Below are 17,621 nucleotides of genomic sequence, written 5' to 3' on the forward strand. Positions count from 1 at the left end.
TGGAATATAACCAAACTGTTTCTGTCAACACGAGAGGGAGCAGAGACCCATCTATCAAATTGACACAGTCCCTGCACTTGATGAGCTCAGTGGAATGAGTCTTCCACCTCCAGTTTTTGTAATGCCAATGAGTGATGAATCAGAGGTTTTTTTGACATCTGAAAGCAATTCAAGGTGAGAGAACCAAGAAGATTGTTATTTGCCAGTCAGAACTATAAATAAACTTTTCAGCATTAACAGACTCCTCCATAGCTATTTAAATGGGCTAAAATTATATGGATTTCTATTCCCTAAGGAAAGGAATGCTATCTATATTTTAAAGTGTGTAATTTCTGCATAGATGCAGTCACACAGACAGTGGGTAGGATTTTGCCTTCCTTCATAACCACAGTAAATCTATCCTTGTTCTTTACTCCACTGGCAGTATTTTCCAGAACCAGTGTTTTCTGTTTTAAGAATTAGAAGAATTAATTAAGTTGATGGGATTTTTTTTTTCCAGTGAATCATGTTCTTGGAAAAGCTAATGAGTCACGATATTAACTAGTAATGACATTATTATATGTTTAGTTGATAACTAGGTATATTCACTAATTTGAAGTCACACAGCATTTCAGCAGAAAAAAAGTGACTCATGATTACTATACAAATTACTAATATGAAACAATTGTCATTTACAGATAACAACACACAAAGTTTTATGTATGTGGTGTGAGAGACAGCAATTACCCAGGAAGGCTACATTCTATTTTCAGACTCAATATCAGCAATATTAATAACATTAGCAGTTTGGTTGGATTTGCACAAATCAATATGAGAATGATTGAAGACCTCAGTGGATTTTTAGCACTTCTGAAGTGTAGAGATTAGATGTGCACCAGTCATATTTCTACTAAAACAAAATATCCCAAAGTAAAGAAGCTAAATATTCTTTCTTGATTCATGATAGCCACCTAAAATGACATAAAAAGTAAACCATATATAAAGGTGAGATTTAAGAGGTAAATGACAGCCAGATTTGAAGTGTTTGTCTTCTGTGCTACATTAATGGTACTTTCTGCAAAAAGCCTTATTTCTCTTATCTAACATATCAATAGCAAACCATATTCTGGGACTCTGTGTGGTCAAATTCCACACATTAAGTGTAGTGATTTTGATAGTTGCTCCAAATTTATGCCAACATATTCTACAATGCCAACATAAGTCTACAGTTCTTTTATAAAGTTCAGATAAGAAGCAATACTGATCATATATGATGGAAGAATAAAACAAAATATGTATATATTATTGTTCTATTCATCTTTCTATAAAACATGAATAAAGCTTCAAAATTCATCATGGGAACAGAAAAAAAAAAACCACGAGCTGATATGTTTGGATTTCTCCCATAGTTATTGTAAAACCAGGATGCACTGCTAAAAATACAGCCATATGGTAAGCAAACAAGTTTTTTAAACCTCAGTTCCGAGAAGATCTCCTGACAAAAGAAACCAAAATGGTAGAGATAATTCTAAGTGTTAACCTCTCATCCTCTTTCTTGAAATGCCCAGTCTCAAGGAAATACTGAATAGCTACATCCTCCTTGTTACCTGCATGGTACTTCTACCACTTTGCTGAGAAAAGGCACGATTTAGCACAACTGTGAAAGACCTACTGTTTTCTATGGAGGGAGCCAAAGATCTTCGAAATAGCACATGTCCACAATATGCATGGTACAGTTGGACTCTCATCACGTCTTACCCCCAGTGCAGACAGCATGCCGTCACAGAATACTGTTCACCATGGAAGTTTCCTCTGGATATAGTCAAGGACCTATAAGGACCTAAAAGGACCTAGATAAGTCCTTTTCTGCTTTAAGAGGGGCTCTAAGATACCCCTCTGCCCTTGCACAAGATTGTATCTGTTGTGTGAGGGAGAATGCACATGTATAAATAATTCTACTGCATTCACAATTCTGCCTTGCTTCCACTTTTTGATAGTGCATTTATCTTACCTTCTATCAGCTTCCCTGTCTGCTCTGCATTGCCCCCAGGCAAGATCTTGGCAATGTAAGCTCCAGTTTCCCCACTGCTTCCTGGAATTTCTTTTCCACCTACGACTCGGATACCCAGTCCATTGCCTGTGATCAAAAGAAAGAAAATTTTAAACAGAGATGAAACAAAAATTCACTGGAAAGAAAGCAAGAAAGAGAACAAATCATCAATGGATACTGAAGGATGTCATCAATAACTTTTGGCTGTGGCTGGAAGATTAAGGTCCCATCTGTTACATTCCCTAAGACTAAACTTTGGGTAGGACCATTCAATTTACTTTCAGTGTAGGAAAACATTTTCTTGAGTAAATCACACAAACAACTCATCCACTGAAAATTGCATTAAAGCCAATCCTACCTTCTTTTGACAACCCTACTATACTGCAAAATGACAATTTGCATGGCAAATCTACATCAAGCAAACCTTAATTTGCAGTATTAATTAAATTGCAGTAAATTGCTAGAAATTCATGTGAAATGTGGATTCAAAGGATAGTTTTATCATATGCCTAAAACATGCATACAATTTAGCTGAAAAATTATAGTAGATGAGCTTTTAGAATCAGACAGAGTGATGAATAGATTGTTGAGGTCCCTCTGCAAAGCATGCACATTTATATCAACCTGTATTTGTCAGACACTAGTATTTTTCTTAAATATTTTCTTTTAATTGTCATTTTTTTACGTCAAAGGATGTACAAATTATGATAATGGAAAATAGCCTACAATCACTTTGTAGTAAAGCAGCATCAAATCTAACATTTTTTCTCCCTTCTTTAAGAATCACAAAGATGAAAACATTATAATAAGTTTGATTTTCTTATTTGGAGATAAGCAAATCACTAACCTTCCCTTTATACATGTACAAGAACAAATAGGAGTGAAAACAAAATCCTTTAGAACAGTAAATCTTATCCTAAAAAATAATCTTATCCTAAAAAAAATCCTTAAATCTAATCTAAAGGTAATCTTATCCATTGTCAGCTTTCCATGTTATCATGCTATTTTATAAAATACTTCCCATAAAAGAAAAATAAATTTCTTCTCTGAAGGAAAAGAAAATTTTACAAGAGATGATTCACACTTTGATCAGGGAATGTAAAGGTTTTCTTCCCACCTTAATTGTCATGGTTAAAAATTATTTTTTCAAATTATTAAATTATTAAGATAAATCTGCTTAGTTATTACACTAATCAGATATAGGAAGCTCACTACACAATCTCTTTGCAAAGCTTTATCTTTTTAGATTAATGTTTTCCTGGGAATGCTATTAGTGTTTCCATAACTTAGCTTTGAGTTGGTTTTAGACGTCAGCTAGCCACACTGAGTTCCTGGCTAAAAAGCTTTCTACTAGTTTTTCTATCCAAGATTATTTAAGTTTATGTCCTTTGTACCTAGGCTTTCCTCACAACTGCATATGAGACATTTTCCAAATAACCATTTTATTTTATTTTGGATCCCATACAGCACAGTATAAAGATAAGAAAGTGATGTCAAAGCACTTGCAAGACAAGGAGGTGATCCAGGACAACCAGCATGGCTTCACCAAGGTCAAATAATGCCTGACCAATCTTCTGTCCTTCTATGATGGAGTGAGTGACTGTATCAGTTGAAAAAGGAAGACTTACCGATGTCATCTACCTGGATTTCTGTAAGGCCTTTGACATGTTCCCACATGACATCCTGATCTCCAAATTGGAGACAGATTTGATGGGTAGACCATTCAGTGGGTAATGAATTAGCTTTAAGGTCACACCTGGAGAGTGGTGGTCAATAGCTTCATGTCCAGGAAGAAGCTGGTGATGAGTGGTATCCCTCAGGGGTCTGTCCTGATAGTACTGTTTACTACCTTTGTCAATGAGATAGACAAAGGAATCGAGTGCACCCTCAGCAGGTTTTCAGATCACACCAAACTAAGTGGTGCAGTCAATAAAACAGAAGGAAGGGATGCCGTCCAAAGGGACATGGACAAGGAAGAAAAGTGGGCCTGTGTGAACCTAATGAGGTTCAAGTCTAAGTGCAATGTGCTGCACATGGGTCAGAACAATCCCAAACATAAGTATACCCTGAGAGAAAAGCTCACTGAGAGCAGATCTGTAGAGGAGGACTTATGAGTTCTAGTGGGCGAAAATTTTGACATGAGCTAGCAGTGTGTGCTTGAAGCCCAGAAGGCCAACTGCACCCTGGGCTGCATCAAAAGAGGAGTGGTGAGCAGATGGGAGGAGTTGATAGTTCCCCTTTGCTCTGCTGTTGTGAGATCTCACTTGGAGTCCTGCATCCAGGTGTGGGGCCCATAGCACAAGAAAGATGTGGGTTTGTTAAAGCAGGTCCAGAGAAGGACCATGAGGTTGATCAGAGGACCAGAGTAACTCTCCTATGAAGAAAAGCTGAGATAGCAGGGGCTGGTCAGATTGGAGAAAAGGCTCAGGGGGTGACCCTGTTTCAGCTTTTCAATATGTAAAGGGGGGGCTTATAAAAAAGATGGGGAGCAACTTTTTGCTGAAGCAGAAAATGACTGGAAAAGGGGGAATGGCTTTAAACTAAAAGAGGAGAGATTTGGATTAGGAGGACGGTGAGGCAGTGGAGCAGGTTCCCCAGAAAAGCTGTGAATGCCTCATACCTGGAAGTGTTCAAGGACAGGTTGGATGGGGCTTTGGGCAGCCTGATCTATTAGGTGGCATCCCTGCCCATGGCAGGGGGGTTGGAAGTAGATGATCTTTGAGGTCTCTTCCAACCTGAGCCATTCTGTAATGAGGAGTACAGCAGAATCCTATGACAGTTGGGAATAGTCTGATGATAGCATGAAATTTGTGAATAAATTCATTGGAATTTTTGCTAAAAATTTTAGCCGTAGTGGCCTCTCACTGCATTTGTCATCTCTTTGGAGTTTGAAGACCTGAGCAACATCTTTAAAAGAGCTATCTTCTTGTAAGCTTTTTATTCTGTGAATGTTTAGTAATGCAAATGTAGCATAAAAGAATATAGATCTTTTTCTGCCTCTTTTTCTGCCTCTGGACATGACAGTCATCTCCATCTTTGAACAGCAATTTAAGAATTGGAAAAATATAAGTATTTGAGTTTGAGGGGAGGGGCCTCTAAAGTAAAACTGTTAAGTTGCCTATATAATCAGCACAAAACAACACCATCAAAATACCAATGCTAATTACAGGCATAGGGAATATAATTAAATTTCAGGTACAAGACACATCCATCATGTTAGTTAATATTCCTTTAATTATAAACTTGGCATGGATGATAATCAATAAACATTGATGTTTGGCTGGTTTTGAATGTAAATTATTTGATATACAGATAAGATACTGTGTTTTGAACAGTAGCTATATTGGCACTCTGGGACTGTGCTAATGGAGAATTCTAAGGTTATTTTTCTTTAGGAGAGGAAAGTAATTTTTCAGTGTAATTGGAACAAACTTATTTTAAATTAGATATATTATTTCACTGAAAACTTGAAATTTAACACCAGTAAAATTTATTTTTTCCTGACATGACATGGAAAGCAAACCCATCATACTACATATTTTGTAAAATGTCTTTTACAAAAAAAAAAAAAAAAAAAAAAAAGATAACCATCTCATTGCATAAAGTAGCCAATAAAAGCATAAAAGCATGAAAGCATGCAAGTATCAGTCCATCCTTGGGCCACTGAAATTCATACTGACTGCTCTGCTGCTCTGCACACTTATCAGAGAACTTCTGATCAAACACTATTGTAAGATTCAATAATATGTTCCAGGGCTGAGGCTCATAGCTGCAAAGTACTAAATGCAGTTAATCTAAACTAAACAAATTCTTAGTGCACAACACAAAAACTCATACACAGGTAGCTTACTTTTAATCTATACAACCAATGTGTGGACTTTTCATCAGTAGGAATAGACTCAGTAACATTGGGGAATAAATCTAAAGGTTCACAGTTTTCTTATGACACAGTACATCAGTCTCTGTCTATGATATCTTAATGGCCGATGGGTGGTTTGTCATATAAATGGGTGTACATGACACCCGGTTTCACAGATAAGTCTATGGATATCTGTGCTAGATTACTGAAAACCATGGTTGACATTGTTTCTGATTTTGCAAATCTAAGTTGTTTTACCATACTGCTACTAAGAAAATAATTTTTTGTTGATGTAATATTTAAAGGTTTTTATTCCTATAGAACTTGAAAAGTCTTGTGATTTTAAATTTGCAGCTTTTAGAGTCAAATATATGACTGATGTATTAAGTAGGAGCATGCTTGCTAAGGAACAACTGTATGTGTGTGTATGTGTGTCAGTTTGCAAATAACAAAAATGTTGCTGGGCAATTTGGAGGAATTCAAATTAGTGGACTTTTTTTTCACTAAATTAAAAAATTCTGTTTTGTTATTATGATGTTGCAGAAATGCCACTAGAAGAAATAGTTTAAATGATAAAAATGTTAATTTCTGGGCAATCAGAATAAATGAATTACTTTTTGCACAATGTGTTTTAAGTGTTGGGTTCTGAATGACAAAGTATTGCTTGGATGTTGCTGTAGTGTCTAGTGTGAAGATGAGATTTCAGACCTGTTTATGGATACTGCATCTACTGAAAATGTTAAGTTTACTGTTTCTGTTTACAATGACATTACCCAATTTATCACACAGAATGCTTAATTCTTAATGCTTAAAAATATCATCAGTCATGGTTTCTCCTTTCTCCTTGTTCTTTTGTTTGTTTGCTTGCTTGTTTTGTTTTTTAGTCTTTGAGTCTTAATTTGAGTCTCTCTCACTATTTTGATATATCCAGACATAATCTTTCAGTTTTAACTTTTCATAGCTAATGTAGCTTTTTATCTTTTTTTTTTAGAAAATTTACTGTTTTCTTCTTTATATGACATAGGATTTGTTTACTGTCAGAAATCAGATCATTGTGCTATGAATGAGAGGGCATCTTTCAGAACTCTATTGATTTATATGGAAAATATCTTCAAGAATATATCTCTTCATATAGAATTTTACATATTTAAGATCCAATCTTTTTTTAGGATTTTTCAAAGTTAGAAGACCACTAATTAACTACAACTATTTTTACTGATATCCCAAGACTGTGATCCTACCTTCCTGTATAGTCTTTACTGAAGCCTTAAGATGAGGTTAACAAGGCATATCATGCAACTACATTTATTTTATATTTTGATAAACAAATATTCTTACTAAATTGTTAAAATTAATTTATGACCCACTGACTTGTATAGCTGAAAATATGAAGGTAGGAGCTTTAATGAAGACTGCGAATGCCTAGTAGATGAAGAGTTGCTTTTGAAAGCACGCCATACTTAGAGAAAAATACTAATCAATTTGAATCACCTAGATTTTTTTTCCCCAATTAACCCACTTTGTGACTTTCAAAACAACATTTCACGTGTCATTTCATATCCGTCCAAACATCACAAATTATTTAAGTGATGCATATCCACATGTATATATTTGAATAGTGACCAACAACCTGGCACTAAAAAACCCTGTCACCAGTGACCTGGCAAGCAACATTGCAGAAGTATTTTAAAAATACCTCATTCTCTTTTACCTTATCTCCACCATCCCCTAATTTGTGCAAAATCTGACTTACTTATTCTAAATTTGTGTAGCTCAATGTTCTCAGAACACCATGAAATCGTAGCACCTGGTATATTTTGTTGTTCCACAGTAGCAACATAGTGGAAAGATTAGAAACATCACTCAGTTTATTTACTAATAATAAATAATTTATTTATTATTATTTATTATTAATATAATATATTATAATTATTTATATTATATTTATATAATAATAAAAATAATTTATTTTGCTGTAGTATGCTGACCATAACCTAAGTTCTGCAATTACAATTCGTCTTGTTTTCTTCATTATGGAGATAATACAGATCAGATTGCTGCCAATCTGTTGCTGCTGCTCTGTTCACAGGGAAATTAATGAAATCTTATCATCTTTCTACTACTTAGTTGAGCTCAGTCATTAGAGTATAAAGAGCCAAGATTTACTGGAACTGTTTCAGCATCTAGGTTTGACTTTCAAAACAAATGTCAATAACTCCCTATATAAATTACAAGTTTTTTTTTTTTAAAAAAAGAGAATTAATGAGTAACTTGGAGCACACCAGGCATTTGTTGTTTGTTCCTGTCTTTACGCAAAAATGAAAATAAAGTTTGAAAGGATAATTTTCCGTTATAAAAGTAAACAGGATTCTAGCACCAAATACAGGGCCTGATATTGCTTAATTATTAAGTCCCATATAGAAGCAACAACTGCACCCCTGGCTGAGAATGTAGCCATGTGACCCAGAAGCTCTGTGCAAATATTGTTCATATTGTTCATGTGCTAACTCAAACAAGTATTTCCTCAGGACTAAATTTTCAAAGCATGAAACCATTTGTCTAATGACATGAGCAAAGAAAGAAAAGAAGCAATTAGAATATGCAACATATTTTTTCAGTAATCACACATGAGTTTGTGTGAATTGGCATAGGAAACTCTTAAAATCATTAGTAGCAATCTGACTCTTGTCACAGCTAGATACAGAGATAAATGATTTTTTAACAGACTTTTAGGTGGCTGAATTTTATATATATATGTAACACCTATTGATTTTGATATCTAGTGCCTAAGAGCATGGCCTTTGAGACAGTAGTTAAAAATCACTATCTATTTCTGGAAAACCATGGTCTTTTTACAAACATCAGATGTTTCATGCTTTGAAGTTGAAACTTTATAAAAGTGAAATTGAAAAAGTTGAAATGGACTTGAACTGAAAAATGCTGATGAGGACAATGATACATGCCCCTGATAAATTTGAAATGGAAGATATATTTAAACTTGAAAATGCAGATTGGGTCTTTTGGTTTGGGTCCATGAGCCAAAGCATAGACATACCACCAATTGAAGTAACTACACAAGTCCACATTTATTTTGCATCACTTTCAAGCAATATATTAAAAAAAAAAAAAAAAAAAAAAAAAGATATTAATTCAAAATCAGATGGCTGAATCATAGAAAAGGAGGATAACAAAGACCTTTTGGGGGGGGCAAGGTCCAATGGTAGGCATTAGAAAAATGCACGAGAATAAAGAATGAAAAGGAGACATTAGGCACAAAATATTTTGCAATGTGACAAAATGCCATGCTACAGCAATGAGAACAAATTAACCTAACCAAACAATATGAAGTCTTCCAAGTCTACTTGGCTGTGAACAGAGACACAACCTTCCTCTTGTGTTCATTTACTATACATTATCTCCTCATTCTTTCTCTAGTCTTATCTAGCTCAGACATATGGTGATGGTAGGCATTTATCTTATACCATGTTCCATTATCTATATGATTAGAATTGTGAGTCCCAGAAAAAAGTGATGAAGAAAAAACAACTGTCTTTGGAGAGTTCAGATTGAAAAGTGAATAAAAGCAAACTATTTATTTAGATATCACAGTTATGATAAAGCAATCTGGAAAGTCTGGAGGACAGATGGAAAACAAACATGACAAAGCAAACAAAACCAAGTTAGATCAGACACTTGGAAAGCAACAGGAAAAGTAATGTGTATAATCAAATCCAAGGTAAATTTTTATTTGCATTATTATTACTATATGATTCTGTGGAATACATAATATGACGATCCATATCAAAGCTTGGTTATCTGTATGGGTACAACGTTTTCAAGATTGTTTGCAGGAAAATTGTTTTTTGCACTTTCAGAACTAAATTAACTTTAGTGAAGTTGTTTCCTAGAAACATGATTAAACCTAGTCAGTTATTCTACTTCTTGGCTATTGGCAATTAAAGCATAAAATATACATGAAGCCAAATCCCGAGCAGATGAAATTCAGATAATTCCAGTTGTTTTAATAACATAACATTGATTTATGTCAGCTGAGAAACTGCTTCATGCTGCTTTGCACACTGGCTATCATCCTGAAGGATCATAAAGTGCTTTACAAATTAGCATCCTGGAGCACTTATTGTATCTACTTTAAAACAAGATACAGGCTTCTTTTTGGATGGTCTGTCACATCAGAATAAGATTCATAAGGTTAAGGTGCCATTAATGGTAGGCTTCTCTATTTAAAGCTATGGTAGTTTTAAATCAATAAAAAACTGTCAGCACTGAGATTCATCTGTGTTTACTGATAGATGCCAGTGTTCAATAGATGCCACTAACTTACAGCTGAATTCAATATTTTAAAATGTTTTGAACTCTCTCATCCCTATTAGCTTTAACATTTAAGAAACAGCAATACATTTAGTGTAAATATGATAAATACATAAGATATATGTATACAGTGTATACATAGTATAATATACATATGTATAATATAATATACATAGTATAATTCATAAACAAAAGCCATTAGGAAGGGAGTAGATCTCCTTACATACAAAGAAGCAATCAATTCTTCATGAAGTGACTGAACCACAGACTGCTGGAAGGTATGAGAACATTGCACTGTGCTTACTCTGGGCTTGTATTCTTATATATTTTCTACCAGAGCCATGATAAAGGTCTACATGATATAAGCTACAAAGCTTATATCTCACTTAGTACAACTGTTCTAACATTTAACACATTTGGGAGAGTTTTGCTATCTTCAATAAGTGGTATATACAATTTATACCTGCTAAAACGGTAGATGTCTAGACTTGTCAAATATAAAGTTATGTTTCCTGGTAGCAACACAGGATGATGTTAACCTCCTTTGCTGCTAGGGCATATTGTGTTCAGCTGGCCTCGAGACCAAAAAAATATGTATTTTCTCCCCATCCACCTAAATAAATAAATAAATAAATAAATAAAAATCCAAGATCTTCTCCAGGGACCTCTTCTGCAGACCTGCTCCCCAGCTAGTCAGACCCTGGCTTGTGTCATTGTACAGGGGTCCTCCTCCCAAGACACAGGGTTACTATTTGTCATTGTTGAATTTCACAATGGTTCTTGCTGGCCCATTCCCCCAGCCAGCTATGGTCCCTCTGAATTGCAGTCCTGCCCCTAAACCTTTCCCCCTAATCCAGTGTCATCTGCTAATGAGAGTTTACTTCATCAACTCCTCCAAATCACTGATAACAATATTAAATGGGGTGGGTCATAGCACATGTATTATGTGCCTGCAGTAAAAGCACAACTTGTTAATCACACCCCTCTAAATCCAATCATCTAACTATTTTTTTGCTCATCAAGTTGCCCAGCCATCCAGAATACCTGTAACATTCAAATTCCAGGTCAGAAATTACAGTAGGAAAATACCTGAAGTCTAGAGTTCATCTCAGCTAACAGCAGTACTATAACTTCAATCCAGTTTCATAAAATATTAAAGATTCTTACTAGGATGAATCTACCCCAAAAGACATGCTTTAATCTGTTCAACCAATATGTCAGCCAATTGTTTACGGCTTCACTGTAAAAAAAAAAAAAAAAAAAAAATCAATCTTCATGACATTTTTAATGCTACAGTAGTTGCATTTAGCTTAAGCTTTTTGTTAATGTTCTTAATGAAGGGGAAAATCTGAATAGGTTTTATTGATGTTTCCAACATAGTATAAGGCAACCCTCTCATCATAGGAAAAAGATTTACATAAAGGATGCTCTGCTGGCATATCGCAACTTTGCAACTTAATTGGTGTGCTACAGATCTGGCATTTAGTGATGTCTTAATACAGGGTAAATAATAGATCAATCCTATGTGAATGATATCAGCTATCTTAACATCTTGGACAAAAACTTGAAACCGTTCAGCTTTATTTAACTATTTGCAACTGGATCTCCAGTTTTGAAGTTATCTATATTTTGTTAAGAAAGTAACAAGTAAAGGCCTGACAATTTACCATGCAAGTTCTCTTAATTACAACTTTGTGCACTGCCCTTTTATTACAGACATTGCATAATGTCCTGATATTACAGATTCACGGAAACTGTAGATGGGTGTTTATGTAATTAATCCAACTTTCGTTGTTGTTGTTTCAGTACACTTATTAGAGCAGAGGAAATCCATGTGATATTTGTGCAAATGTGTGTTGGCAATGGTTAAACAGAAGCTACATCATTGTCTACCAGTTCCTGTCTACCTCTGGAACAGGAGACATGTTGGGGAGTGTACATGTAATGGAGAGCATTTATGGCTCTTGGTCAACATTTTGAAATGTTGACCAAGGAATCTTTAGGAAAGATGGTAATGCCTGTGCTTAGAAGGTACCCAACAAAGCTTCTGCACACTTGATAATTCCTCTTGACGGAAAACCAAAAGAATATCTGACCCAAATGGCCGTCCTGCACAAGGGAATCAAGTGACATAGTCTTACATGGATTACTGTCATGAATGAGGAATAACTTGTGAAACTATTAATTGCAAAGTTAAAACTTCTTTCAAAACAAGTAATACCTGCAACCATCTAATTCTTTGTAAAAAACTCTGAACTTTCCTTCTTTTCTGTGAAAAAGGCAGTAAAAAGACAGTAACTTTTTTTTTTTTTTTTAAGTGTGTGTATATAATTCTTTAAAAAGATTACTATATGTCTGTAAATTACTCAAAATAAATGAAGGAATTCTAGTTCCTCTGTCATTAAACTTTTAACTCATTGCCTGGAAAAGAGCCTAAGCTGGCAACAAGACAGAAGCGTATTGTTTATTCTCAGAAGTGTCACAGCACAGCTGTTCAGATTGCCCCACTGGAAAAATTGTGTTCACCATTTGACAGTTCAGTTCTTGCAACCACTCAGTCTGTGGACATGGCCTAACTTTGTATAATTTGTAAAATGTGTATAAGTTGGAAACGGGGAACTGTCCACTAAGACACATGCTGAGACCGTCAGTTCATTTCACATGCTCTTTCCCTGGTGACATCAGTCACTGCTGAATGAGGTTAGTAAATATATCCAGCAATTTCTCATCTACCTTGAGTTTACATTCATGTCTTTAAGTAATGAAGTCCCATTACTGCTGTTGTACCCAACTTAAGCCAGTTTAAAAAAAAAAAAAAGAAAAAAAAAAAAAAGGAAAAAAAAGCATATATTTTTTTTCTTTTGCATTTTAAAATGGGTGAGTTGACAAAATGATTTTTAGTTGTTTTCTTTATATATATATAGAGAGAGAATATGTCATCTTGTGATATACACATTTCTTATCACACAAATATTTCTTATAACAACTTGACTATTGCAGAAGAAAAACAGTTTATGAATTCAGCAATTTACTAATAGATTGTTATTAGTGAATTTAACCCCTTAAAACACAGTTTTTGTGACGGGGATAAAGGAAAATTCTTTATCTGCATTTTTGGGTGCCTGTCCTCAGACAGCTTTGTCTTCATCAGCCTTGACTGTCTAGTGTCAGCTTCACTCCCTTTCTTGATGAACAGATTTTTTTTAGGAACAAGAACACTTTCTGGCAAGCTTTATGTTATTTAAATGAAATTTTGCAGAAAATTTCCATATATCCTTTTACCAAAGTAAAACAGCAAGCAAACATGCAAGGAATGAGTGCATACTATCTATCAACAATATATAAAAACAAACAAACAAACCAAAACAAAACAAAAAAACAGAGAAACAAATAAATAAATTCAGAAACAGATTAAAAAATAATAGATTTCACCTGATAAATGCTGCACCTCAGTTAGCAGGTGTAATGATGCTATGAGACAGTCACAAACTCAAATTTCCCTATCCATCCACAAGAGCCATTTTCTCCATGTCAGTGACCTGCAGAATCAGAACATCTTAACTGGAATTATCCTTCAGCCAGGCTGCCTGGGAGCATAAAGCTAGCACATTTCAAAGACCTGTATAGTCTATGATGAAGTAAATTGTGGACGGAAGGCAATCATTCTCAATATGGTACATCACACTGCTCTGGAAAACGCATCTGACTCAAACAGACATTTGTCACTTGGTGATAAGGAACAATGAAGTCCTTTAAACAACTAGTCCTCTGCACATCTTTTGATTTTTATAGAGCTTCTTTGTACGTAAGCAATATACACTCATCTAATCTAAGATCTCTACAAGACAAAAAATCTCAGTCTAAATTAGTCACATCATGCTTCTTTTATAATCAAGAGAGGAAAACAGATGTATCCAAAAGGTTAACTAAAGTATTTCAACATTCAATTAATTGCCCTTTGTAACTGCTTCATTCTAGCATAATTATTAAACCTATTCACATTTTTTTACAGCCACTATGCAAAGAAGGGTCTTCATTTTCCTCTGAGAGCTGCTAAGATCATTTATGCTTCACCAGAGAACTGAAACTCTAAACTGACATTTCTGTGCCTTTAACTTTTCTTTTGTTAGGACTTTGTCAAGGACTCTATTAATGTCCATAACAAGTCATTTGACCAATGGCAGATGCCCCTGAATGTCTTGTCTTCAACTGATTCAAGAGAAAGTGCTGACATGTGGTAGATGCAGTTAGAGGTTGACAGATGCTGTTTCAGTGGCTGTCAAGCTCATTCATATGCTCCTGCTTTCCTTTTGGCTTTCCATTGGAAACTGAGGGCCTGGTACTCAGTATTGCATTGGTCTACTTCTGCAGAGATATGAAGCAAATTGGAATTTTATTATTGGTAGACACATTGCACTCTTAATTACCTCCACTCATCTTATGATATTATGCATTCTTAAATGGGTGTTTATACACTGAAAAATGCATAAACTGAGCTGTAAAAGAGAGTTCATGGAAAGTATTTGAAATACACATGGTAATCCATTTCAAATGAAGTTATTTTAGAGAGAAGGCACATAAACTTGGCATATATGTTTTGTATCTCTACAAATTGTTTCCAACAAATATGAAAATATGTTTTATTATCATTATTATTACTTAGGAAGGTCAAATGTCATTAAGTTCTTTTTAAGATCATTAATAAGACACAAAAATACATCTCTCCATTCCTGTACTTCCATTCCTGTCCTCACCTACTGCTGTATGACTTCACTGGAAAATCTCTGAGGTTGCCTGTTGATAACAGCTCTGCCCCTTTCTGTTTATTGTTATTTAATGTCTGTGCCAGGTCTCTGATAAGGAGAGAGTACTTGAGGGAATGATGGCTGTTAATTAGGTATTAGACCCTTTCACAGTAACAAGTGTTGGAGGGGATACATTTTGTGCAAAGTGTTGTTTCATTTCTTCACAATGCTAAACTAAAGAAAAAGGAAAAGCAATCCTCTGAGAAAAGTCTGAGGACAAGAGGTGAGTTACACTTTTACTCTAGGTCTATGTCACATGCAACATGGACTGTGACTATATTTCATGCATTCTTTCATTGATTAATCATCACGTATTCACTGCACTTCAGTACTCCTGTAAGAACTGAAGTTGCTGAACTTGCAGGTTAAAAAACCCTAAATAAGTAGGGTTACATGTTTAGAGACTATAGAAGTGTGGACTTGGTACAGAAAAACACTTCTAACTCTCTACTTCTCAGTCTGAATATATAGCCCATTAACTGGCATGGTTTAGAGGTGTGTTGCTGCATATAGGAATCCATAATCCTTATGGAGAGTATGAGGCACCTCTGACTTGTGTAGCCTTACAGCTACCTCTTATCAGTTTTGCTGATATTACTGCTAAGGTGAGTGACACAGTCTCCCACACACAGTCCAATTAGTTGTTTTTTTTTTTTTTTTTTTTTTTGCTCTAGTACAAACTTCACAGCTTTTTCTGAATTAGCTTTCTGCCTTTTTCTCTTGCCTCAGAATTGAATAGGATGTTCCACAACATGGACAGCGTGGCTGTCTACCGGTACATTTTGCTCCATGGAAACACAGAATATCCTACATTTGAAAAGGGGAGAGTTACTTGTGTCTCAGTTCCATGCAAAGCAAAGCAGAAAGAATTACTTTAACTTAGATGCACTCCGTGATCATGTAGACCTACTGAATTTGTTTGCCTTGTTCGGAAGAACACAATGGGGGTTTTCCTCCTTGCAACATTTCCAAAGGCATTGACAACGCTTTGTTGTCCTCAATATCATGCCCACCCTTCCCTTCTTCAAATGTTTCTATGAAGTGTTAAAAACCAGAAGAGAAAATACTGGCAGAATAAAGCAGTGCTTATGCTGGTTATGCTAAGGGATCCAAAAGAAACGAGGGATTCTCAGTGAAAACAAACAGTGAGTTTCTGGAGCACTAAATACTGCTACATTATAATTCTCTGATCACTGCCATCATTGCTTTGGCACCTCAGCAGAATGATGATGCCAATTCCTTTTTTTCTTTTTTCTTTTTTTTTTTTTTTTTGATGCAAATTATTCATCAATCTTTGTAGAGAAAATCCTTGTCAATTCCTTCCTAACTATCAGCATTTCCTGAGGAGGGGAGAGTGAATACCTTGAAAAGAAGAGCTGTGAGTTCTAGATGACGGCATATACTGAAGAAACAAGAAACCTCCAGAGACAGGGCAGCTAGCAAGTATATATTTATTTTCCATTCAGAGCTACAATTTTCTTGCCATCACATTTTTGGCCTAGTTCCTTATTCTTAGACACCTCGTTCACATGCTAAATTTTTCATTAAATGTTTCTGTGTGCAAAATTATGTAAGAGGCACCAAAGGCATCTGTACCTCAAGTACCAGTTTTCATTAAGCAAGAAAACAAATAAGCAGAAAGCGTATGCACAGAATGTGTAGTGAAACAGCCTGAATTTTGTACAGAATGGCCGAGGTTGGAAGGGAACTCTGAAGATCATCTACTTCAGCCCCCCTGCGGAACAGGATCACCTAGAGCACATTGCGCAGGATGGCATACAGGCAGGTTTTGAATATCTCCAGAGGAGACTGCACAACCACTCTGGGCAACCTGTCCCAGTGCTCAGGCACCCTCACAGTAAAGAAGTGTCCACTCATATTGAGCTGGAACCTCCTGTGCTACAGTTTGTGCCCATTGCCTCTTATCCTGTCACTGGGCACAACTGAAAAGAGACTGGTTCCATTCTCTCAACACCCTCGCCTCAGATATTTATATGCACTAATGAGATCTCCCCTCAGTCTTCTCTTTTCCAAGTTCAACAGGCCCAGTTCTTTCAGCCTGTTCTCATGTTCCAGTCCTCTAATCATCATCCTCTGGACTTGCTCCAGTAGTTCTATGTCCCTCTTGTACTGGGGAGACCAGAACTGGACACAATACTCCAGGTGTGGCCTCACCAGGGCTAAGTAAAGAGGGAGGATCACCTCCCTTGACCTGCTGGCAACACTCTTCTGAATGGACCCCAGGATACCGTTGGTCTTCTTGGTAGTCCACTGGAACTCCCAGGTCTCTCTCTGCAGAGCTGTACTCCAGCAGGTCACCCCCCAGCCTGTACTGGTGCTTGGGGTTATTCCTCCCTAGGTGTGGGACCCTGCACTTGCCCTTGTTGAACTTCACGAGGTTCCTCTCAGCCCAACTCTCCAGCCTGTCAAGGTCCCTCTGAACGGCAGCACAGCCCTCTGGGGTATCAGCCACTCCTCCCAGCTTTGTGTTGTCAGCACACAAATTGAGACACTATTGATATTCATAATGTGACAATTTCTGGATCCCTAAACAGGAACTGACCTTCACTATGTAAAGTATGTGGTGAGATCTATGGGA

The 17,621-nt window shown here is 36.0% G+C and overlaps 1 protein-coding gene across 1 annotated transcript in view; it reads right to left on the reverse strand.

The window, feature by feature from the left end:
• Nucleotides 1–17,621, reverse strand: part of PCLO (piccolo presynaptic cytomatrix protein) — a gene marked incomplete at both ends in the record, with an annotated part of 199,010 nt that overhangs the window by 118,095 nt on the left and 63,294 nt on the right. The window contains one exon of the mRNA XM_084306345.1: nucleotides 1,991–2,116. Within this exon, the coding sequence (XP_084162471.1) occupies nucleotides 1,991–2,116 (126 nt within the window). The remainder of the gene's footprint in view (nucleotides 1–1,990; nucleotides 2,117–17,621) is intronic.

This window comes from Netta rufina, assembly GCF_964035555.1.
Source record: "Netta rufina genome assembly, chromosome: 1".
NCBI classification, from domain to species: domain Eukaryota; kingdom Metazoa; phylum Chordata; class Aves; order Anseriformes; family Anatidae; genus Netta; species Netta rufina.